At 50.9% G+C, this 23,680-nt stretch overlaps 11 protein-coding genes across 11 annotated transcripts; 5 read left to right on the top strand and 6 right to left on the bottom strand.

The window, feature by feature from the left end:
• Nucleotides 1–57: 57 nt before the first annotated feature.
• Nucleotides 58–2,342, bottom strand: BP01DRAFT_381530 (uncharacterized protein; the record flags this gene model as incomplete). Its single annotated transcript, XM_025577312.1, has 2 exons — nucleotides 58–335; nucleotides 1,049–2,342. 2 exons carry the CDS (start codon nucleotides 2,340–2,342, stop codon nucleotides 58–60), a joined length of 1,572 nt encoding a protein of 523 aa, XP_025432458.1.
• Nucleotides 2,343–3,532: 1,190 nt separating this feature from the next.
• Nucleotides 3,533–5,619, top strand: BP01DRAFT_316417 (alpha/beta-hydrolase; the record flags this gene model as incomplete). Its single annotated transcript, XM_025572583.1, has 6 exons — nucleotides 3,533–3,640; nucleotides 3,692–3,866; nucleotides 3,932–4,930; nucleotides 5,110–5,194; nucleotides 5,262–5,322; nucleotides 5,410–5,619. The coding sequence occupies 6 exons, from the start codon at nucleotides 3,533–3,535 to the stop codon at nucleotides 5,542–5,544; spliced, it is 1,563 nt and encodes a 520-aa protein (XP_025432457.1). The 3' UTR covers nucleotides 5,545–5,619.
• Nucleotides 5,620–5,955: 336 nt separating this feature from the next.
• BP01DRAFT_372928 (uncharacterized protein) lies at nucleotides 5,956–6,375 on the bottom strand (the record flags this gene model as incomplete). The annotated part of the gene is made up of 1 exon (XM_025576762.1): nucleotides 5,956–6,375. The coding sequence occupies one exon, from the start codon at nucleotides 6,373–6,375 to the stop codon at nucleotides 5,956–5,958; it is 420 nt and encodes a 139-aa protein (XP_025432456.1).
• Nucleotides 6,376–7,638: 1,263 nt separating this feature from the next.
• BP01DRAFT_396920 (uncharacterized protein) lies at nucleotides 7,639–8,244 on the bottom strand (the record flags this gene model as incomplete). The annotated part of the gene is made up of 2 exons (XM_025578491.1): nucleotides 7,950–8,244; nucleotides 7,639–7,868 (listed from the first exon to the last, which is right to left on the bottom strand). The coding sequence occupies exons 1-2, from the start codon at nucleotides 8,224–8,226 to the stop codon at nucleotides 7,639–7,641; spliced, it is 507 nt and encodes a 168-aa protein (XP_025432455.1). The 5' UTR covers nucleotides 8,227–8,244.
• Nucleotides 8,245–10,857: 2,613 nt separating this feature from the next.
• On the top strand, nucleotides 10,858–12,597 carry BP01DRAFT_414963 (tannase and feruloyl esterase family protein; the record flags this gene model as incomplete). The annotated part of the gene is made up of 1 exon (XM_025579098.1): nucleotides 10,858–12,597. The coding sequence occupies one exon, from the start codon at nucleotides 10,858–10,860 to the stop codon at nucleotides 12,595–12,597; it is 1,740 nt and encodes a 579-aa protein (XP_025432454.1).
• Nucleotides 12,598–13,939: 1,342 nt separating this feature from the next.
• On the bottom strand, nucleotides 13,940–15,422 carry BP01DRAFT_381527 (uncharacterized protein; the record flags this gene model as incomplete). The annotated part of the gene is made up of 2 exons (XM_025577311.1): nucleotides 13,940–15,055; nucleotides 15,120–15,422. The coding sequence occupies 2 exons, from the start codon at nucleotides 15,420–15,422 to the stop codon at nucleotides 13,940–13,942; spliced, it is 1,419 nt and encodes a 472-aa protein (XP_025432453.1).
• A 584-nt stretch (nucleotides 15,423–16,006) lies between these two features.
• Nucleotides 16,007–17,169, top strand: BP01DRAFT_422457 (double-time; the record flags this gene model as incomplete). The annotated part of the gene is made up of 4 exons (XM_025579571.1): nucleotides 16,007–16,028; nucleotides 16,069–16,149; nucleotides 16,223–16,711; nucleotides 16,829–17,169. 4 exons carry the CDS (start codon nucleotides 16,007–16,009, stop codon nucleotides 17,167–17,169), a joined length of 933 nt encoding a protein of 310 aa, XP_025432452.1.
• A 1,020-nt stretch (nucleotides 17,170–18,189) lies between these two features.
• Nucleotides 18,190–19,215, top strand: BP01DRAFT_294019 (D-2-hydroxyacid dehydrogenase family protein; the record flags this gene model as incomplete). The annotated part of the gene is made up of 1 exon (XM_025571751.1): nucleotides 18,190–19,215. One exon carries the CDS (start codon nucleotides 18,190–18,192, stop codon nucleotides 19,213–19,215), a length of 1,026 nt encoding a protein of 341 aa, XP_025432451.1.
• Nucleotides 19,216–19,546: 331 nt separating this feature from the next.
• On the top strand, nucleotides 19,547–20,257 carry BP01DRAFT_355491 (uncharacterized protein). Its single transcript, XM_025574702.1, has one exon. The coding sequence runs from the start codon at nucleotides 19,554–19,556 to the stop codon at nucleotides 20,082–20,084; it is 531 nt and encodes a 176-aa protein (XP_025432450.1). The 5' UTR covers nucleotides 19,547–19,553; the 3' UTR covers nucleotides 20,085–20,257.
• Nucleotides 20,258–20,648: 391 nt separating this feature from the next.
• BP01DRAFT_390745 (PEX11 domain protein) lies at nucleotides 20,649–21,795 on the bottom strand (the record flags this gene model as incomplete). The annotated part of the gene is made up of 3 exons (XM_025578028.1): nucleotides 21,536–21,795; nucleotides 21,199–21,389; nucleotides 20,649–21,080 (listed from the first exon to the last, which is right to left on the bottom strand). Exons 1-3 carry the CDS (start codon nucleotides 21,753–21,755, stop codon nucleotides 20,649–20,651), a joined length of 843 nt encoding a protein of 280 aa, XP_025432449.1. The 5' UTR covers nucleotides 21,756–21,795.
• Nucleotides 21,796–21,819: 24 nt separating this feature from the next.
• BP01DRAFT_337828 (F-actin-capping protein subunit alpha) lies at nucleotides 21,820–23,482 on the bottom strand. Its single transcript, XM_025573303.1, has 7 exons — nucleotides 23,287–23,482; nucleotides 23,190–23,208; nucleotides 22,956–23,071; nucleotides 22,810–22,899; nucleotides 22,695–22,747; nucleotides 22,479–22,616; nucleotides 21,820–22,426 (listed from the first exon to the last, which is right to left on the bottom strand). The coding sequence occupies exons 1-7, from the start codon at nucleotides 23,341–23,343 to the stop codon at nucleotides 22,075–22,077; spliced, it is 825 nt and encodes a 274-aa protein (XP_025432448.1). The 5' UTR covers nucleotides 23,344–23,482; the 3' UTR covers nucleotides 21,820–22,074.
• Between the last annotated feature and the right edge of the window lie 198 nt (nucleotides 23,483–23,680).

The raw sequence follows: 23,680 nt of genomic DNA, 5'->3' as shown, positions 1-23,680 counted from the left end.
AAGTGAACTGTTTTGCTGCAATTCCCGTTTGCTTACCCAATCAGGGTGCCGCCGCTTTTATGAGGGCAGCACGTGAACGATCTGTCTGCGCTCTGAGATACTCACGGATTGCTCACGGAGCCTGTACTCCCGAGGAACGACCTTGTGCCCATGGATGTTGATTTGATATGTTCGGTCTTCCCACTGCTTCTGTCTCTCCCGAGTTCTTTCGATGATCTCCTGAGCTCTCGTATCGCTAAAACTGAAGGACGTGGTGGTCTCCGTATCCGACGTGATCGGGGCGCGCTTTCCATCAAGAAGAAAAAGAAGGTCTCTGAGTAGATCTTGCTCTTCTTCTGACAAGGTCAAAGCCCTTTTGCTATAGATCCTCAGAGGCGGTATCCCGCTCTCGGAGGGAGTATGTGTTCAGGTGAGAGCATATATATAGTATATATGCTCGCAAGACGGCTGTGGCGGTTCAACCTTCGTGTGGGGTAGGATTTGTGACCATCAATCTACTGTAACCATACAGAATATCTGATCAACTATCGCCCATCTAATAGCTGTGGGTCGGAATAAGAAGACGGTAGTGTTGGTCGTCAGAGTGGTCAGCGACCCGAGTCGCTTTTCTAGGACGGTGTTAAAATGAAAGGTGAAGGACAGGCAGAAACGGGGGGTCTGCCAATGGGTTTGAACCGGTCGCAAACATTATCCCGAATGGTTCAGACCCGAAACCCAATCGAGCCTTTCCCAAGTGGGATGCTGCAGCTACAGAGCTGTCTAAGGCGCTAAAGTTGGCTATTGCTTGTGACAGGCTCGTCGGGGGCATGGGTTGTATGCACATGGTCCACTGGGAGCTGCGTGGCGATAACTTGGGGCTTCGGCTGTTCCTATGACCCCAACCACTGCCAATGTGAGTCACGTGGGTTTAATCTCTAAATAATAATAATCAACACAGCTTCTCTGACATCTAATGACTCGCTTCATTATATCATAAGTGATTCAACGTGTATCCCCTCCCGGGCGCAGAATGTATACTCAATCTCCAACCGGGCCGCTGACCCCCTACTCGGTGGGAAATACGTATAAGACAATGCCTCGATCCTCTGCCATATGGAAATCTGTTCCATACACCGTGGTGCCATTTGCTCTAGCTCAGCCACACCACCACTACCACTCTCTTCAATCTCGATGACCCGCTCCACTATCCGAGCAGTCAGGATGCTATCCCACGCCGCCTCCCGCATCGGTTGCCGTCGCAAAATATCGAGGACTTGACGGCGGACCACCGGATGCCGGCACTTGACCCCGACGATGTAAAGAACGGGGAGGAATCCGATCTCCGGCGTGAATGTCGCGCGTGCCGACGACCCCACATACCGGTGATGCGCCGCCGCGACCTCACCCGCAAGTGCGACGCATTGCCGGAATTGGGGCAGAAACTTGTCATAGTCCATTTCTCGGCCGGGTCCGGATCCCTCGAGGAGTACCAATGCGATAGTATATTGCAGGCGAAGGAGTGTTATGAGCGCTTGGGTGTTAGATGCTGGCGCAGAAGGGCTGCTGCTACCGCCTGGTAGCTGCAGGAAGAATTCGAAGCGACGCGACCATGTTTTCAACTGCCCGCGGACGGTGTGGTTGAGGCAAGAAGGTAACGGTGGCATCGTACCTGTCGGGGATATCTGGTGACCGGTGTTGCGAAGGCGCATTACCTGAGTGACGAGGATCTGGAGGTAGTCAGCGGCTTGGTCGAGGGACTGGAAGGGACTGTTGTCGAAGAAGACAAGATGGGACATCTTGAATGTCTCTTGGAGGTTGGCGGGAGTCCAGTCGACCAGGAACATGACAGCCTGCATGTCCAGGCGGCGGATTTGTTGGGTAACCTGATTGATAATCGCGTGGATCCCTGAAAATGGGGCATCGTCATTGGTATAGCGGTTCGATGTAGCGTTGATGATGATGCTGCGGGAGAGCGCCGCCCCCCCGCGCAAGTTCTTGACTGCTTGGACGTTGTCGCCCACCAGATGATCAAAACAGGTGAAGAGGTAACATGTCAACAGTGTGATCGCTGTGGTTTCGGCGCTGTCACGCTGCTCCGCATTTAACAGAAGTTGGATGGCGCGGGTATAGTGAAGCAAAGGAGCTTGATCCGGTAGTCGGTCTTTCAAGGAAGGCGCTTGATACTGGAATCGATGGTTCGAGGGACAAACCAGATAAGAGTTTCGGTGAGTTAAGGCCAGGGCAATGGCAGCATGTCGCACTGATGGCACTGTTTGAGCGAAGAACATGAGAGTTTGCCGCCATGGTTCGCAAGGGCGGTATTCATTCAGGTGCTTGATCGAGATATCCATGAAAAAGGACATTATCTCTGCCTCGATCGACGCAGTAACTGGTAAGATCATCAATGGTTGGAGATTCCGCAAATTGAGACCATGGTATTTCGAGTGCCATCGCGCGGACTCATACGCACTGATCGTCGTACGTGGATGGTAATTGTTCCAGATATCTGCTCTGCCAACGATATCCTTGTGATGATGAGTTGATTCTGTCTCAGCCTTCTCGACCGTGGATGCGAAGGGTGTTTCACTATAGCCATCGCAAGTGCGACCGGTTGAAAAGCATTTCCAGCATGCGGGTCGAGCTAGATCGCATTTTATCCGTCTTATCCTGAGAAATGTCAATTTCGTAGTCCTCGACTGACCTCCATAATGCAAGATGTAAAAGTCAAGACATACTTGCATGTTTTACATCCCAGTCTGGACTTTGGAGCGAACTTGCGAGGTTTTCCCCTCCAGGCTTGATTGCCCGCCTTGGTATTCTCATTCTTTATCTCATCCATCGTGGCGATGTGACCCGGATAAGATCTGCAAATGCGCACTGTTTTAGGCACAGGTTTGTCGGTTCACACGCCAGTGAGGAAGCTATCGCCACATCCCCTACGGTGGGCGGCTGGTGAGAAACGGTGGACAGTGGTACAGAGCACAAACAACCGAAGCTGGGGATAGTCTGCACTTAATGGATTTGTTCGTACAAGCGGGGGTACTTCAATAGGAGTTTCCAGTGATGGCGAAGGATTGCATAGGTAGAGAGCTTAGAGTCTACCTAATGTTGGGGCCCATGATATGACTCCAGGACTCACTGCATTGATCATGGACTCATAAATCATACTAGTACCTTATATCTTTCAAAGACTAGTAGCACAGATTGTGAGGGGATTAATTGGTCAGTTCGTACAAGTGGGTCATCAAGGAGGCTGAGTCGAGCCTATCAGTGTAAACATACCGACAGGAGCACGAATCTCAATTAAATCGTAGTCACACATGCTGAGGTTGGAGAGAATCATTGATTGGTTTATTCGTACAAGCGGAACAGAGAGCGAAAGAGGTGTTTTGAATTGATAGGCAGAATACAGCTGCCTATTCAATCCGTCAGATTTGACGTGACGATCTTAAGGATATAGTTACTAGTATAAATAGTTCCTAAACATCGCAACCGTTTGAGCAATTGCAAGAAAGCCAGCACAAAGATCAATAAGAAGCCCTTGGAATTGAAAATGAACCGATTTGCGAACGCGCTATTCCTTTTGATGAGCTTGGGATTGACAGCCCACAGTTTACATGATCGGGCCATGGTCTATGGCTTTGAAGACGTGAGTTCGCAAGTTTACGATACCACATCTGCCAGAGTTTCGAGCTCCTGACGAGTCATCTAGATTGAACCATCAGCCAACCTCACATGGACACCATGCTTTGATGCCTTTAGTTGTTCCAGACTGGAAGTCCCTTTGGACTATGCGAATAGAAGTCTTGGTACAACGTCGATTGCCTTCATCAAGCTGGCTGGCAAAAATGCCACCGTCGAGTCTCCAAGCATTGTACTCGTACCTGGTACGATCTCGTTCGATCCTGGCAACATTGTTTGTACTTCTTTTACTTGGACTAACATTCACCAGGCGGCCCGGGTGGTTCTGGTGTCGACCTCCTCCTCACATACCAGGCTCTCGTCGGGCAAATGTTTGAAGAGCAGTACAACTTCGTCTCCTTTGATCCTCGCGGTGTGAACAACAGTGGTTTGCATCTAGACTGCTTCTCAGGGGATGTAGAGGCAAGATTGGCTTTCTATCGACTACACAGGACAGGCGCTACTAACATCTCTTCGACATCGTTCGAGGAACAGTACTATTCAAGCTCTATTTACGGCGAATGGTGCAACAATGCCGTGGAAAACAAGTCACCCCATTCGTACTATGTGACTACGCCCGCCGTGGCTCGTGACTTGCTCACATTTACCGAAGCTGAGGCTGAGATGGCCGGTCGATCACCATCAGCCGCTAAATTGTGGTGCTATAGCATGAGCTACGGCACTGTCATCGGAAGCACCTTTGCTTCCATGTTTCCTGACCGTGTTGGAAGAATGGTGCTCGACGGAGTTCTGAACGCAGAGCAATATTACAACAACTATTGGACAGACAATGTCGATCAAATGGACGAGGCTTTGGCGACGTTCGCGACCTTCTGCTATTCTGCAGGCCCTGCAAATTGCTCATTTTGGGGTCCCACGCCGGCCAACATCACGGAAAGAATGGATGGCATCATCCGTCAACTTCAGAACCATCCAGTCCCGCTGAGCCGCGTTGACAATCCAGACTTGCTGCCAACAATGATCACCTATTCAGACCTGAAGACTCTCTTTCTCAACGCGCTTTACACTCCACTCGCAAGTTTTCCTAGCATGGCCGAGACCCTACGTCAGGCTGAGCAGGGGAATTTCTCCGCTCTCGCCGGCATGTATGACCAGTCAAATTCTATAACCGATGCCCGTCTTGCCATTACATGCACCGATTCGTATTGGAGAAACAAGCTTACTACCATTGAAGAGTTCAAGTCTTGGGCGGAGTACACAATATTCAAGAGCAAGTACATCGGTGATATTTACCCAATCTATCTAGAAGGTATCTTATGCCGATCGTTCCGACCACAGTTGCCTGATAGCATGGTCATTCGAGGTAGGCAACACTCCTCCTGTCCCTCCCTCTCTCTTTCTTGCCTTGATAGCATTCGATAAACTTCATCTTCAGCCAAATGGGTGACCATCTGCACTGAATTCCAGTCTAACCAGGTTTCAATGCAGGCAATATCAGCGCACTAAAGATGCCTACTTCCTTCCCGATCCTCTTTGCCAGTAATACCATCGACCCTATCACGCCGTTAATATCGTACGTGTCGGCCGAGTCGTATCGCCATGGGCTAGTCATATTCATAACTAACATAATCTCGTCGCAGGGCGCGCAAGATGTCCTCTCGGTTTGCCGGATCAGTACTGTTGGTGCAAGAAGCCGTCGGTGTAAGTTGTTTTCACTTCCTGATTCATCTCATTGCCATCTCGACTAAGAGTGTATGCTTACACGCGGATTGTTTCCATGGTATTTAGCATACGGTCATTGACCAAGGGGCGTCGGACTGTTACTTTGGAAAGATTCAGGCATACTTCCAAGGCATAGTTCCATCGTTGAATACTACCTGCCCGCGGCAGTACACTCCTTTTATAGATGCCTCCCCTTTATAATGGTTGTCAGAGCTGCACCAAGGGAAGGAGATGGAAAGTCCAGTCAGGGGCCTGTTACTCGGCTGTCGCCTTAATTAGGGGCCTGTCGAACCGTGGCTGTCGCCCTTCTTCAGCAATGAGCAGGTACCTCTCTGTGGTGCTGAAGACTAGTACTCAGGGCGTATAGCTCAGACTACCCTCTAAGAAAGCTAGATCCTACTTGTAGTATTTTATTGTATGTTTCAGATAGAATAATCTTGCAGCAACTGCAAATGCGCCTGTCATCGCTGCTGTGGCAATTGCCATCAAGGACCAGGTCCGGTGTCGTGCTGTATATACATTAAGAAACGTATTGACTAAGCCAGTCACAGAGTGGACCAGGGTCGGCCTGTCTTTTATTAGTGACTTAATCCTGGTAAGAGTGAAGGCACATTACAGGAAAATCTGGCGCGTTGGCCAAATGAGATTCGACCTCCACCTCCACCAAAGCCAGCGGCAGCCAGCGGTGCCGAGTGCACATGATGCTGCAGCTAGGCCAAGGAGAAGGGGGTTCTGGATAGCATCAGATATCACCCCGTTCTCCCGTCTCCGGCCCTTAAATCCGTCCGCCAGCGCAGTGTCTTGCAATGTAGAAAATGTGCCTGGGAAAACCAAAAACCCCGCTAGGAGAAGCCAGGTACAGCTGGATGCAATCAAATTATGGAAAATGGGTAATCTTTCCGTCTCGAGCAGCATGTCAACGTAACGGCTCTGGATGGCCGGGTTGGCCGAGCTTGGAGACTCGCTCAGATGCTCAAGCCACCGTCGCCATCTATATGCTTCCTTTCGGGCTGTCGATGATTGTGCCGCCATTCCCATAGTGCAAGGGAGCCCGATGTCTGTATGGTATAAATGCTAAAAGCGGACAAGATGAGCCAAGACGGGAATCTGTTTAACAGCTGAATTTATATCTGCCGTGGGAATAGGTATCACCCTACATCCCAGGAACGTGTCGTGTTTCTGGACAAGACTACGCCTCAGCTCCTGCCCGCATTACATACTGTACACCACGTTCCTATGAGAACATTACACTCTTATTCCAGGTCCTTTGGCCAGCTAGTTAAGGAACCTATTTTGTGAGCTTCAGCTCCTAGAATATCTGACCAAATGGGTCATAGAACGTCAACAAGCTGGTCCGATATTCATAAAGGATGCTAACTCCTGCAAGACAGCTTATACCAGACCTACTGTACTGTGTTTCCTGAGTTGTTAAGTCTGCTCCTTGGAGCGCACCAGACCGCGACTGTTCCTCTTGATCTATAAGCAGGCTACATAAACGTGTACAGATTCGTTGAGGCGTCGTCAGACACATTGCACTCTCTTGTAAAGTATGACTTGGACGGCAGACATATCTGCTGTCTTCCCAATAGTGCGATACCACCCTTCAACGGGGACCGTACAATTCGCCTCCCCACGAGACAAAAAGCTGCACAGTACTTCACTTGATGTGAGATTGCTGCAATGCCCTGCATAACCACTCCGTCTACACATTACTTTTCCTCTCCTTTCCCCAATTTCCCCTAGTTGCTGTAATCTATATAGTATAGGCTTGTACTTAGCCCCTTTGACGGTGCATGCTTTTAGAGAGACCGCCTCAACTCCAAACTGTCAGACCTTGTTAAATCTCCGAGAAGATTACGGGAGAATAGATGCCTAAAAGTTTCATATATGAACATTCCCACATTCTCCGACCTGTACCCATAACCTTGATTAGTTGAGCATGAACTACGCACCTCGTTCGGTGAATAGTCATACTCACTTATCAAGCGCGAGTGCGAACTATAAACTCATACACACAATTTTTTTTCCCTCTATATACGCCGACCCATCGCCTGAGAGATACAATGCAGGGTACCTCTCTGTCTACGTTATCCCCTACTATGTATCCTAAGATTCCGCTTTAATTACATGAAGATACTGTACATAATTGTATATTCTCTGCATACCTTCAAGCGCTGGAACAACGACATTACTGGTCACTAACCGGATGTCTCAACCTTGTTTCGGCTGAACACACCTAAAATCCATTTTACTCTCCGCTTCTCACACCACGGCGCAACAAAATATTCTCGGGATTCACGATTCATCTCTGTCCAGAAGGAGGAGCTTGCAACCGTTCTTTATATCTCGGCCTTTACAAGCCGGACCACTGCCGTGTCCGAGAATTTGTAACGGGTCAAGTTCTCTCAATCCTTTGTCCATATAGAAGCAATATTCTGAGTACACTCCGCCTTTTTTATTGATGAATATCTTCTCCAGCAGCAGCCGGGCCTCATCGTCACCGGTGAGAACCTCGTACACATTGACTGTCAGTCCGGATGGAAAGTGAATCTCGTAATGGCTTTCATCGTATTCCCATCCATCTTAGAGCGCTGCAAAGAATTCACTTTTCTTCCAACGAAGGTCCCCAGAATAATCACGGGCAAGAAGAGCGACATATAGCTTCTGTGGTTTACCCCTCAAACGGAGTCGGCTCAGGTTATAACCAAGAAGGACTGGGGAGCATCGATCAAATGTCAATGCTAATTTAAGCCAGCTCTCATCTTTGAAGACATAGTTCCAGATTTTCGGGCCAGTATTCAGCACGTTTTCCACATCAGCTGGATGCAGGAGATCCTTGATATGGAACCATAGTTCTCGAGGGAGACCTTCCGTCCGATCCATGACAGTTCCTGAACAGAGGAGACAGCCGGCAGGTGGTTGGATTGTCGGTAATGTAGGTAATTTGTATAGGATCCTATAACAGGAGACATGCTGTTATATATTCAGTCAGTATGCAGATGGTACATAACGCACAATGCGAGTGTGGCGGTATAGGGAAAGTGATCCATAGATTGATCGACTGCCCGCAACTCCAAAGGCTGTGTCAAGGCATGCGACAAAAGATCGGGAGAGCGTTTAACAAGATTCCATATATGCTGGGAGGAGCAAGACAAGGTAAGAAACGGAAGTTAGAACATGCTCCGCCAGACAGTAGTATCCTTGGGGCGATACTGGACTTTGCGGAGGCGTCGCAGAGATTCCGAAGTCTCGGCAGGACACAACCCCAAGCACTGGCCATAAAAGGCCTTGATGAGGCTCCCGGCTTGTCAGGAAAGTAATATTCTACGGTAGACGAATGTACATAGAGGGTAGAGATAGTGATACCCTGCATATCGCTCAAGCGAGGGGTCAGCGTACCAGACACTCGAAGCCCCTTTTATAGTGAGATGGATTGAACTCCTAGTCATTGACTTTATTTCCAACTGGATAGCTAAGGCTCAATCATTTCATCGTTTGTTGGGAATGAGGGGTTATACCCCGAGTTGGCTACTAATTGTGTGACTAGCATTATTCAAGACTCACAACGTTTGTGGGGCGAGCTCCAGGAACTCACAAAACCTAAATCTGGGGTGCAATCTATTATTAGACGGATCGATCTGTTCATAGCTGAGTCTATTTCCTTAACTCTCTGTCCTGTAAATACTCGGATAAACAATTATCAGTTAATAACCATGAAAAACGTTAGGTTACTTCCGCTCATCCGACGTCAACCCCCTATATTCAATATCAATTTAGTAGCGGGGGTGGGGTGCAGCCGAGATTTCATGTTAGGTGCGATGTGTTCTATTGGATTCCGGCCCTATTTTGATCATAGGAAAAAACTTATTTTCGAAATCTTCTCTCGCATTGGCAAGGCTAGTCTCCTGGTTATTCCTTTCATTAGAGCTTTTGAATTACATGGAAAGCCCCTTTGATGAAATAGCCAAGCAATTCGTTTCACAGATCTGAAAGGCCTGAATATAGGAGCAGGGAGCGGAACTTGAAGAATCTGTCGTATTTCTCGAAATTCTAGCCAAAGTTGCAATTTCCTGTTGTCTGTCCCCACAATTTCTCCGCATATTGGATCCCCGTTCGATTTAGTTAGTGCTTATTTTCTATAGCCCCCGCATTCATCTTGAGGCCGCCTCCCATCCCCACCCCCACCCCCACCCCCACCACTATGATTGCCATTGTGGGAACAAATGGGCGAAACTTCAGAATTCAGCCAGGGATTTCAAACAATACGCTACGAAGGTTTATCATAACCGCCTGATGTCGACGCGTATTTCTACAGCAATTGATGCATTGACCAGCACCAGCAGAGAACAGAGTTTAATAACCAACAATAATCCAAAGCGTACTATATGAGGTACCTTCGTTCCGTTTTATTTATCATATTAAGAAATTCCATGCGTTAAAGCACTTCGTCAGCCAAGTTTGGTTGAGATTTTTGATGGTAGAGTGAGGACATCTTCAGGCGGATTGTAGAATGTCCTTAATCAGGCACCAATAGTATATTGAGGCGGAAATTACAGAGCGAAACCACATCCGACACCTCGGCTATAATCCGTAATAAGTACGCCATATGCATTCCTTCGGCTAGTTACTTCCCTGGTTCGGTACCGGTTTAGTCGACAATTTGCTGGATTGAATACTTAATCTTTTCAGTCCAGATCGGAGGAGCCAAGAGTGAGATAGCTGTATCATTCGAGCTACTAACTAATGCACCAGCGACAACTATACACAATGATATTGATAAGAATGAGAAACTTGACAATTCCTACGGCAGGCAGAAGAAACAATGCGCGGATATTAAGTCAACTCAATCTGGTTACGTCGGTTGTTCGCCAAATCGGAGCTAGGTAATTATCACTGATGCTTAACCGGTGGCAGTAAACCCCTTCCGTAGCCCCATAAGGGTTCTCCCCATGGGGAAGAGGGGGAATGCGTTGTCTTGCAAGGGGTAGTTCAAGAAAAAGCTATCAACATTTTGAGTCCAAAGATACATGGGCCGAGGACAGGCTGCTTTCTCGGTCTTATGCCAGCATTCAATTGCTTGAGAGAAGATGCAGAGATCATTGATCAATGAATTAGTCTCAGCACCCTATTCTCCTCAATAGGACAGTTCGTTTAGGTAAGGTGCTCAGAATTTCAGCCCCGGACAGAAGGGTCGAAATCTTCACATTTAATCACGCGTGGAAAAAGATTTATCCAAATTGTGGACTGTCTCTATCTTACTGTACCGCCGGCTCTAAACGGTTCACATGATGTGATTTCGAGATCTGAGCCCTGGGCAACTCTAAGGGATGCTTGAAGGCTAAATCGCGGTTGGGGGTGGAGATGGATTGTGATGGGGATTTTGGGAGCATGCGACGTGAGTGCAAAACAATCCGCCTATAAAAAGGGGGACGCTCCCTTTTCACAGACAACAACCCGGTCCCTATTTCTATTCTCTGTACTTCCATTGTACTTTTTACTCCCACGTCCAGGAGCATGGTATCCTCGGCCTTTGTCTTGGCTGTTGCAGCTTTAGTAGCTACTGTTCAGGCTGCTACCCTTGACGATGTCTGCACATCGGCCTATGTCAAGGCCGTCCTACCCCTAAATGTTCTCACTGGAATCACTATCGACTCATCCTCCGTCGTGGTGAGTGCCACGAAGAACTATTCTTCCTCTGCTGGCGACTTTTTCGGGGCTGCCACTTTCGACTACTGTGCCGTCCAGCTCGCCTATTCGCACAATAGCCTGACTGATGACCAAGTTCTATTGATGTTCTGGCTCCCAGCCCCAGACGATTTCCAGAACCGCTACCTTTCTACCGGTGGCGGTGGAATGGCCATCAACAGTGGCAATCAGTCCTTACCGGGAGGAGTTATGTACGGTGCCGTTACGGGAGCCACTGATGGTGGATTTGGAAGCTTCGACTTAGATGAGGATGACGTTTTCCTCGCGGCTAACGGCACCATTGACTATGAGGCATTGTATATGTTTGGATACAAAGCTCATCACGAGATGTCTGTCATTGGGAAGCAGTTCACTCGAAACTTCTTCAACATGACAGAAAGTATGAAGCTCTATGCTTATTACCAGGCCTGCTCAGAAGGTGGCCGTGAAGGATGGAGTCAAATCCAGCGATATGATGACTGGGATGGTGCCATCGTTGGTGCTCCCGCGTTTCGATATGCGCATCAACAGGTACAGCATCTTTGGTCTGATATGGTAATGAAGAATCTTGATTACTTCCCTCCTCCTTGTGAGCTAACGAAGATCCTCAACTTGACCATTGCCGCCTGCGATCCATTGGACGGTTTGACCGACGGTGTTGTTTCCCGTACGGACCTTTGCAAATTGCACTACGATATGGACCAGGCCATTGGAGAGACTTATTACTGTGCCGCCGAGAGTGGCTCCAGTGGTTTTGGCAAGAGACAATCTACTACGCCTGCCCAGAGTGGAAAGGTCACAGCCAAGGGTGTAGCAGTTGCTAAAGCAATTATCGCCGGTATGAAGGATAGCCAGGGTCAGCAAGTTTATCTTTCCTACCAGCCATCTGCCACCTGGGGTGATGCTGGAACAACTTATAACTCAACTTCGGGTACATGGTATGCGAGTGCTAGTGGAATTGGTGGAGATTGGGTGGACCGTTTCCTGGAGTTGATCGATAGCGATGAATTGTCACTGGATGTTCTCACCGAGGATAAACTGAAAGCTTGGATCTACGAGGGATGGCAGCGATACGACAGTGTTCTGCAAACGACTTGGCCGGATCTCTCTGTCTACCACGGCGCAGGAGGAAAGATCCTCCATGTGCACGGAGAGTCTGATTACAGTGTCCCGACCGCATCATCAGTGCGCTACTGGGAGTCAGTCCGAAGTGTCATGTACCCGGATCTCTCTTACACTGCCGGCGCTGCCGCCCTAAACGACTGGTATCGCCTTTACCTGATCCCCGGAGCTGGCCACTGCTCTCCCAGTACCGATCAGACGAACGGCCCATTCCCACAGACCACCCTTGAGGTGCTTATTGAGTGGGTTGAGAAGGATGTCAAGCCAAACACCCTCCCTGCTACCGTTCTTCAAGGCTCCGAGAAGGGAAAGAAGTGGGAGCTTTGCGCTTGGCCACTTCGACCAATGTGGAAAGATAACGGCAAGACCTTCGAATGCATTTATGATCAGGCGTCGATCGATACGTGGCACTGGGATTTGAATGCATGGGACTTGCCTGTCTACTAGAAAAAGGCTCAGGGAGGTAGTACAATTTAAATCGCTAAATACCCGTTCTTAACCGGTATATATTGACATAAAACTACCGCCTACCTTCGATAATACGAAATATATCCTGTAACCTAGAGCTTGTGCAGATAGACTGATCCCAAACCGTACAGTGGTAGGTAGGTAGGTGATTTCTTGATGTTTTATTTATTAGGCTTTAAACTGCACGGTCAGCCATCAGTTGCTCCTTGTATCCGGTCATATCCACTTGCTTTGCGGGGTCAATACCAACTCTGAAGTGACCCAAGTGGCGGGCTTGGTGTTTCGTTGGCGTTGAAATTTACCAGTTTTCAAAACAAATTCTGTGTGGCTGGAGAAAAGACTATGCCTACATCAGCCTTAAAAGATCAAGAGTGGGGGTGTCTAGATGTGTTTCATTAGAGCTTAGGCAGGAAAGGTGAGCGGATGAGAGTGACGAAGGATGAACAGGGTGAACAAAAAGCAGCACGGGCATTGAATTCAATAATCACAAAAGAATGCAAAAACATACAACAGGATTACTATGACTGTTATCTCTCTTCTAGCCATCACTTCTTAAATTTGATGTTACCCGAGGGCTACACAGAGATTAATCTTAATAAACTAAGGTGGTGAAATAGCATAATAAATAAATAGCTCTTGCAAGGCCAAAGATACCAATCTATTGCCTTAGGGTATAGTAAAATAAATATAGATAAAGTATTCTAATAGACTATAATAATAGAAATAGCTTAGAATATATACTTCTGTGCTCTCCCCACACTCCGGGCCGCTTAGTGTGCAAAAAGCGGCGCCAAGTTGGACCTAAAGCAGAAAGGGAGACTGGCTCGATTTCCGCAGCAATCCAGTTTGTTAGCTTCATAGTACATACCTTAGTAATCTATTTAACCCACTCCAAGTAAGTACTGTATTTGACTTATACTGATACTGAGACTCTGTCATCGCAACAGTCATGCTGGGTCAAGCTCAGAATGATAGTTATGCGGGCAGGTGTATCCACATGGACACAAATGGAAAGGTAAAAGACAAGCATGGTGGTATGTACTTTGGGCTAGTCAATCTATCTTGGAATTTCTTCGAGTGGCACACAGACGGGCCCCCGAATATGGCCATGGTCGATCTTATTACGAACCCGTGAAAAGGTGTCTCCCGTTAGGCTACAAGCACAGACAAGGGCATGTTGCAATGCCTGGAGTTGAGTCAGTCAGCCTTCGACACAACTCATACGTGCGAGGTGCCATGTATGGGCTCTAGGACTGCCACGCCCTCGACTCAATCTTGACTGCTTCTAGCTCGTGTCCTCTGATATCTCTCTCAAAGCGTTCTATAAACCTTGACTGAACCTGGACTTGGACTGTCGCTGGTCGCTGGTCGCTGGTCGAGGTCTTTTGATACGAAGCTCCTCAGCTTGGCTTGGGCATTGCAGCTCCCACTGAACCCTGCTTCTTTTGAGAGTAGAAGAGGGTGGGTTGACGCTCACTGTGCCTTGACCATCACTCAAAGACCTAACGAGGCCCTCGTCCTGGTCGCCGCTTGGCTTCTCATCCAGTGATCCTGGGCTTCCCTGCCGGGCATCGCCAGCAGCACCCCCCTCCAGTGCCAGCCTGGCCTGCTCAATAAAGTGCTCTCTCCAGTAATTCGCAAACTCTCTCGAGTTCCTCACCGCGGCGACAGCCTTCCGGAACTGCATCACTCCGTCCATGCGACCCTTGTAGAGCAGCGTCAACTGATAGTCCGCCTCTCTGTTCTCGTCCTCGGGCTCGATCATATGCACCGCATAGATTGCCACTGACCTCTCAAACACCACCACTGCAATTGAATACGCCACCTCATCCAACCACGCCTCATTGTCCCGCCCATAGAACCGCAGCTTCTGCACCGCGCGCGCCCCCAGCGCGCCGTAGTGCATCGCCTGCAGCTGGCCCGCCGCGTGGTCCTCATCATCATCGTCGAATTTCAGCTGCACAAAGAAGTTGGGCACCACGCCATACGCGTCCGCCGCGGGCAGGATATACTCCTTCAAGTCGTTGGCGATGCGCCCGTCCTTGTCGAGGGCGTAGTAGTCCGCGCAGTCGTAATAGTCCGGCTGCGCCTGGAACATGCCCTCTACTAATGGCTCCAAGCCGGTAATCGGCTCGTTCTCGTATGTGAGCACCGTCTCGGCATTTTCCCCGAGCAGGATCGTGACCGCGTCGTTGAGCTTGGAGCGAGCTTTGCCGTAGTTCTTGCAGCACTTGAGCCACACGCCGTGATCGGTGTGGTCGAGTTGGTCGACTGATGCTCGGGGGATCTTGACGAGCTCCTGCAGGGCGGGGTAGTTCTTCGGTTGATTGTGGCTGTAGGGGCGGGCGGCGATGCCGTGTAGCTGGAAGAAGTTGTGGCAATTGCGGTCGTAGAGGGAGGTGGAGTTGCCGGGTTCCGCTGTGTTGGACCAGCCGAACTATACCAGCTTATTCCTATCAGTAGTTGCGCGGGGGATGTTGGGGATACATTCGTCAACGTACGCTGGAAACCTCCGATAAATCCGGTCCACCCCCTCGGGCAAATTCCTTCAGGCTGCGCAATTTGTGCGGCAGCCGCTGTCTCCTGCAGTGGTGTGTCCTCTTCTTTCTCTGTCTTTGCTGCTCTGCCCTGGCCTCCTTGGCGATTGCTTTTTCACGCTTACAGAACTCAACAATTGCTCGGTGGCTCAGGTAGATGTACGGGAGGTCACTCCAGTACTTCGCGTCGATCTCGAAGGTATCGTCGAGGTTGCCGGATCGCGCAGCAGGCGTGGGCTTGCCGCCGCTGGGTAGGATCCGAGGCATAGGGTGAGTGCTGGTTACGCGATTGAAATGAGTTGGGTGAAGTACTAATAAAGTGAGCAGTAGATGTCCGAGAGCGAAGAATGCGCGCAGGATGCTCTGAGGTTCCAGCCTGATGTCTTTCGCGAACATGCTGTTTTGAAAATTGAGGCCTGCTTTACATCTAATAGATGTCGCTCATCAGCTGAATAAAAGCCCAAATTCTTGGAGCTAGCCTTGCTGTATGGGTATAAGGACCAGAAGGGGCATTGAGCAACAAAGACGCAGTGGTCTCGGATTGTGTGTCGTGCTGGAAAAACAAAGACACTGTTGCTTGATGAAAGAGAGCGTCGGCTAACAGAGGCCTTCACAGAATCACAATGCTGCTTTCTTCGCTGCCAGTTTCGAATGGGGACGGATAATTATAGCCATCCAGACAAAGCCACCATCCGCGACATCCCAACCGAAGACTTCTTACACCAACTAGTTGTCTCTGAGCACCTTCACATTGACAAAGAATATTATACATAGACCGTGAACCTCCATTGCGCATGCAAATCACAACCATGTACCATATCACTTCGCTCCAATATACCCAGAAATCCAACATGCCGACTGAGCAACTCGCAAGTCAGCCCACCCTACCGAAGAAAAAAAACATCACTAACAGCCACGCAGAACATCATCGTCGCCTCCCGATTCAAGCTCCTCCGCTACCTCGGCGGTGGAGGCTACGGCGAAGTCTTCCTCGGTGCGTTCTCTTCCCATCCATCCATATCTTCACCCTCCAAGCCAACCTAACCACTTCCCCTCCCCTCCCCCAGCGCAAGACCTTGAAACCACCACCTCCATCGCCCTCAAACTCGAACCCCTCAGCACACGCAATACCCTGGAGCACGAAAATCTCATCTACACCGCCATCCGCGGCACCGGCATCCCCAAAGTCTACCTCTACCACCCACGTATCGACGACTACCGGCTCCTCGCGGTGGAGCTCCTCGGCCCGACACTCGAGGATTTGTTCAACTACTGCAGCCGCGAGTTCTCGCTGAAGACGGTGCTGATGCTCGCGGACCAGCTGCTAGTCCGCATGCAGCACATCCACACCGCCGGGTACATCCACCAGGACATCAAGCCGGAGAACCTGCTGATGGGGCGCGGGCGCAAGGGGAGTACTCTGTACATCAATGATTTCGGGCTCGCACGGCGCAAGGTCATGGCGTCGAGGAATGTGAGATTTTGGCGTGGGAAGATGGAGAAGAGTGTGGTAGGGACGTTTGTTTATGCCAGTCGCGCGGCGCATTTGAGGCATTGTAGGTTTTTTTCCCTTTTCTTTCTGGTGTGTTGAATTGGAATGATGAGATGATGAGTTCATATTCAAGCTGGCTAATACTGGGTGGGGGGATGACCTGATACCTGACTTACTACAGGTCAAACCTATCGCGATGACATGGAATGTGTCGGGTACACACTCGTCGAGTTCCTCAAGGGCAAGTTACCCTGGGATCACCTGGATCACTCGAAGCATCGGCCCATCGGCGAGGCGAAGCAGAAGATCACGGTGGAGAAGCTTTGTGAGGGCTTGCCGGACGAGTTCCAGCGCTACTTCCACCATATCTATAGCTTGCGGTACAATGAGATGCCCGATTACGAGTGGCTGCGCGGCCTGTTCCGGAAGTTATTCGCGAGGCGGCGGTATGAATGGGACTATGTGTTTGATTGGACGGAGAAGCGGTTCTATGAGATGAGGGCTGAATTGGGTTGGGAGTGATGTGTGGCAGTGGTTTCAACACTGCATAAAATGGGTCATGGTCATTGTATAATCACTAGTACTAGATCAGTACATTGTATCTTATCTTCAAGTTTCCTTTGAGCAACCCGTGCAGTGGCCTTTCTGCCACCGCCTTTTGGACCAGTTTCCCAGCTCGTTTCTAAGCCCGCTGTTCTGTCGGCAGTGATCGTGCTGCTATCGGAGCGGCAGGTTGTTTGGCGGTATGACCTTTCTGCCGCCTGCGTTATCCTACCATCTAACGCGGGGTCCCTCTGGCAGCCTCTGTTTAACGCCAGGTCTACCGCTGGAGTGATAACACTGTAGCAGAAGGCGGTAGTTTTCTGCCGATGCCGCTATCCTACCATCTATCGCGGAGTCCATAGGGGGTTAACAGAAGGCGGTATGAGTTCTACCATTTTACGCAATCTCCACCTGACAGGCTGTGCACTGGCTCATAGTTAACCGAGGCTAACCATGTGGCAGTGGAAGAATACTTCGTAGATTGCTGGATCACATGGAACACCCAGTAGTTCGAAAATGCTATTCTGGTCATGCACTCTGATATCAATGGGTGAATTGAATCTATTCTGACAGGTAGAGTAAAGCACTATACTTTCCGCAGCCAGCCAACTGCAGCTGCAGGTGATGATGTCAAGCTGCAAGATCATTGCTTGTCTATACCACGACAGCGGACGGAAACGGCCTATAATCCTCATGAATAAACTCAATCCATAGATCACTGTCGATGACACGGTACTACAAAGCTACGGTACTACCTAGTTAGTAACTCTACGCGATAAGCCCCCTTGAAGCTACCGGGGCCTCAATGCGGGGATCAATGAGGCGCTGGCGGTCAATCGCGGGGTTGAACCGGCTATTCGCTCCTCCGGGCTAAACGGTCCAACTACCCCAACACCACCTCATCTTCCACTCTCCAAACCGTCTTCGATGCCTCCAAACCTCCTCCTCTCCGGTTTCCCTTCCCGCTCCGTGACCACCACCCAACGCAGCATCGCCCAAATGGCACTCAAGGTCGCAGTCCTCGACGACTACCAAAACATCAGCCCGCGGCATTTCGCGCGGCTCGCCTCTCGCGTGGAGTTCCGCTACTTCCCGGACACGCTGAACCCGCGCGAGCCCGCGCAGCAGAAACAACTCATCGAGCGCCTGCAGCCCTTCGAGATCATCGTCTCGCAGCGCGAACGCACCCCTTTCTCCCGGGAAACGCTCTCCGCGCTCCCCAACCTGAAACTCCTCCTCACGACGGGCACGCGCAATCTGGCCATTGACAGCCAGTACTGCGCGGAGCGGGGCATCCCGGTCGGCGGCACGCAGACGCGGCCCCCCGGGCTGAACTCCACCGTGCAGCACACCTGGGCGCTGATTTTGGCGGTCGCGCGCAACGTCGCGCGGGACGACGCGGCGCTCAAGCGCGGGGAGTGGCAGGGGTCGCTGGGGTGCACTCTGGCGGGCAAGACGTTGGGGCTGCTGGGCTTGGGGAAACTCGGGTCGCAGGTGGGGAGGATTGCGGTGCAGGGGTTCGGGCTCGAGGTGATCGCCTGGTCGACCAACCTCACTCAGGACAAGGCGGACGCACAGGCCGAGGCGATGGGCCTGCCGGCGGGGAGCTTTCGGGCGGTGGCCGACAAGTTGGCCTTCTTCCGCGAGGCCGACGTGGTGAGCGTGCACAGCGTGCTCTCGGAGCGCAGTCGCGGCATTGTGGGGCGGCAGGAGCTAGCCGCGATGAAGAAATCCGCCCTGCTGGTCAACACCTCCCGAGGTCCCTTGGTGGATGAGGAGGCGTTGCTGGAGACGCTGAATCGCGGTGCGATCGCCGCGGCCGCGTTGGACGTGTTTGCGGTCGAACCGCTGCCGCTGGACAGTCCCTGGCGCACCACGGCGTGGGGGAGGGAGGGCCGCAGTGAGGTGCTCCTGACGCCGCACACCGGCTACGCGGATGAACAGATCCACGGCTGGTATCAGGAGGTAGCGGAGAATCTGGAGCGGTGGTTGGATGGGCAGGAAATGACCGTCCGCTTAAATTAGGTAGTTTTAACTGTGTAAGGACTAGTCGCCAGATTTATTTATCGAAATCAGACCATGTCTTACCCAGCCAGTTGGCATTACGTGATGGAGTCAGCTCATTCCAACTCGGACGGACGTAAGGACCGTGGATGAACCTCGGTCGATCAGCAACTCTTAAATCCCCGGCTACTGATGTTTCCACTTTTCCTTCCCTTCCCCACTATACCCCGCGGCCACCATAAATGTAGGCCTCTGGCTCTGACAACAGCCTGCAAAATGGAATTCCTCAGCACCATACCTTCACTGAACTAAATTGCATCTACCTCCACCGCGTACACTACATTCAACCCATCCCAACCATGTCTACCACAACCACCACCACCACCACCACCACCACAACCACAACCACCACCAATAAACCACCCAGCCACCCAACCCTGATCCAAGTCCACCGCAGCCCCATCCCCTTCGCCAGCGGCGCCTACTCCCTCGTCTCCCTGCCGGCCGGCTCCCTCTTCTGCCCAATCACCGGCACCACTCCGTCCCGCAAAGCCTACACCTCGGTGCAGACCGGGCGCGACACGCACATCGAGCTCAATTCCGACCTGGTCTACTGCAACCACTCGTGCGCGCCTACGCTGGACTTCGACATGGCGCGCATGGAGGTGCGCGTCGTGGCGGACCGCGATCTGAAAGCGGGCGACCCGCTGACCTTTTTCTATCCCTCCTCGGAGTGGGAGATGGATCAGCCGTTTCAGTGTACGTGTGGGGCTGGGGAGAAGTGTCGCGGGGTGATCGATGGAGCGAAGAAGATGGAGGTGGCGGTGTTGAGGGAGTATTGGTTGAATCCGCATATTGAGGAGATGGTTAGAGAGAGGGAGGGAGTGTGATTGAAGTTGGATGTGAGGTTGAGGTAGAGGTAGAGAGGTATAGAGATAGAAATAGAGGTGGATGGATTGTCTGTATAACGGATTGGATGACCGTGAAGAATTCTTATAGACCAGAAGCAAAAACCTTTCACGAGCATGAGCTACTAGCATAACAAATCCAATTTACTACTAAGAGAATAGTTACACTCTCACAGCTGTACAAAGTAAATAGGCAAGGTGAATGAGGCAACTAGGATATGATTATGATATTAAACCCAAGAGGTTGAAAGAGCCTTTCTAAAGAGTATCATTTTGATAGTGCTTGGAATTGTTTTGTTTGCTATCAGGGCGTATATGCATCAGCGGCGTAATTTCAATGGCTCTGATCCACACACGGAGCAAAGGTAAATATGAGCCAATATCCCCGCGACTACATCATACATCCCTATTTCAGAGACATAGCCAATGCCTGACAATACACCCTATTCTATACCAGCAGTATCTCCTGTACACCATTCGACTAACAACTATATACACCCACCACTGCTTCACCAACCCGAACCCCGGTCCCCAACTGAATCACCACTAAACACTGCTCCAGATCTCCCTCAAAGAAACAAGCGTACTAACCACCATCCCCACCCCAACCTGCAACTGCCCCATCCCCACCACCCACCCCAGATACGTCCCCGGAATCAGCAAATCACACCCATCAACAACCACCCTCTTCACCAACGCCGACTTCCGAGCTCTGCTCACAGCACCACCAGCCTCAGTCTTCCTCTTTCCAGCAGCACCAGCACCACCAGCCTTACCATTCCCGCCCTTCTTCCCCCTGTTCGCCGCCTTTGACGAAACAGAACCAGAGCCACCAGCACCAGCACCACCCCCAACGAGGCCACTCCACTCCCACACCGCCCCGAGAAGCGACAGCGCCAACGCATAAAACCAGAATTTATACGCCTCGCCAACGACGGTCTTTGCCCAGGGTACGGGGTAGATCTCTGCCGCGTGGAGCTTTTGTTTTGTGCATGTCTGTTAGTTTTTGTTGTTTCCGGGTTTTTCAGAGGGCAAAAGCGTAGCGTAGCGCATTGCATCAAACACCCACAGCCCGGGACAGAGCAAGAAAACTCACCAACGTCAGATCCTCTAGGAGGAAATACACGCCAAAGCAACTCCACTTGGCGACCTCGATGAACCACATCCCCCCTGTGGGCGCGGGGGGATGGCGGCGGGGGGTGCGAGAGTCGGATGCTGCGGCGCCCAAAAGGGCGGAGACACGGTTGAAGCAATCGAGGAAGTTCCAAAAGCGGATGCAGCGGCGGACTTTTTTTTTTTTAGCAAAAGATAAATGGTGGTTCGTTAGTATTCTGGCAAGTAGATTTTCCAATCCCCTGTGAGACAAAACCCGGAACCAGGAACCAAGGATGGGACGAAGGGAGATAGACAGGGGCAGGGGCAAAGGAACGAACTCAATGCTATTTGTGATTTGGCGGCGAGAACCCGTTGGGTGGTGAGTTTATCCAGCACCCCGAGTTCGAGCGTGACGAGACATATTGCCTGGATGAGACGGAGAGTCTTTTCGTACCCCGTGTTGAGGCGATAGAAGCGGCAGAGATGGTCGAGCATTGGGGCAGGAGGTGCGATTGTAATTGAAGGAAGGGTTAGAGATTCGTGAATGCAAGTACTCATCTACAGAAAAACCAAAAAAAAAAAAATAAAAAAATAAAAATAAAAATAAAAAGGTGAAAGGACAAAAGAATTCAACCGCCCAGATGCGACAGCCCCAGTTCAGATACGCGTTAGCGGATTAGGCTACTCGAGACGGTGTCCTGCAAGGTCCAGGGCAGATACAGTAATCAATGGGCGATATCCGGAGCGCGGATCCCGCTTATCTACATTCCTCGCATCTTGACCACTATCTAATGCTCCCCATTGGTGAATCTCACCACCTTTACTCGTTACAAATCCATCCTGGCTGAATTATATGCCCAAAGTCACAGTTCCCGTTTTACCGTCCCTTTCCACCGGAGATATCCTGTCCCAAGCGGTATCCGCCAACCTTCTCCCACTCGACCTTCTGGCGCGTGATGGGCAACTGTCGGCGCAGGCTTTTGAACGAACCTTCGGCCATCTGCACGAAAGCCCGGTTCAGCTCTTCTTGGTAGTCACGCTCCGCACCGGCGATACGCGAAATGATGGCTCCAGCATCCGCAGATGGCACCGATAGGTTGATCGGCTTGTTTGTGTTGAGGGCCACATTGCCGTCCTCGTAGTAGTGGACATCCACCTGGATCTTACCAGAGATGGTGGTCGACGATGCCGAGACGGGGACAGTGTAGATCGAGCGGAAGCGACCGTTCCTGGACTTTCTGTCAGTGACAGTTGGTGTCTGACAGCCGGGCTGAACCTCACCAGAAGTTGTTCGGTGAATAACGATTGGCGACAAGCACAATAGCGACGGCGCTATCATCCACAACGGGGTAGACGCCGTAGCAGCAGTTCCGATAGTGCTCGCGGGCGTGTGCGCTGAGGGACTTGATAAGGGATTTGCTGTATCGCGGTGGGTGAGTGTTGAACACGAGGAGTCACTCCATCTGCGTGAAGGTAGAGATTGCGGCTACAACTCACATCAAGTCGGCGTTCTGCGACTCCAAGACATATGATTGTGCGGCGGAAGCCTCCTACAAGGTCACCAGAAATTCAGTTCTCCAGACCTTCAACAGCAGCCCACAATGCAACCGACCTGAGTGACGTGGTCCACCTCAAAAGACGTTTGGCTTTCCACATCGAAGTACCGGTTTCCTTCCAACTTATTGAATTCGGTGATCAAGACCTGTGAGAAGGCCGTCAGATCGTACTCCGTTCAGGGGTATCACCAACGCAGCGCACCTCTTGGCTGGCACCTGGAAGCTTCACGGTCGCCAACTGTGTCTCATTATAGCGCTCAAAGGCCGGTGCCAGCGAAGGGATAATATCCGGTCCGTCGGAGGTCAAGGACTTGACATCTGTTCACATTCAGCTCCGCACTGGTCGTGGGAGAGGTACGAGTGCGGGGAGCCGGCGGGGATAAGTGGACGGGTAGGAGGAAGGTGTAGGCATGGGAGACAGCAGGGAACCAGTTACCTGCAACAACATCTGCAAGCTAATTCAGGCCAAGGTTAGCTCAAAACGGATTCGCGGCAGCCTTCACGGCGACTCTGTGAACTTGGAGCTGACTTACCTCTCCGGGCGGGGCACCCTCGATGAAGGAGGATGCGAGTTCGACGGTGGAGGCCATGAGTGGCTAGACAATTATTCTATATGGGGGAAGACCAAGTAATAGAAAGGAAGGAAAGTAATAGTCAAGAAGAAGCAATAAGCTCGCCAGCGCGCAGATAGGATGGAAGACTGGCCGGAAGATCATGGACAGCTCCCCGATGTCAACACGGAGGCCTAGTGCGATAACCACCTGTTGCCGCAGCCTGTACTTTCAGGCATCAATCGGAACGGGGTAAAGTGAGTCCCGACTGTCCGTTCTTATCGAGCCGGCGATGACTCCGACTAACATCTCGATAAGCCTCGTCTTGTCTTCCCCTCATCTGACTGATTAAAGGGTCTGTTTGAAAATTCACAAA

The sequence above is a fragment of the Aspergillus saccharolyticus genome (assembly GCF_003184585.1).
Source record: "Aspergillus saccharolyticus JOP 1030-1 unplaced genomic scaffold BP01scaffold_10, whole genome shotgun sequence".
Lineage (NCBI taxonomy): Eukaryota > Fungi > Ascomycota > Eurotiomycetes > Eurotiales > Aspergillaceae > Aspergillus > Aspergillus saccharolyticus.
This window is presented reverse-complemented; position numbering and strand designations above follow the sequence as displayed.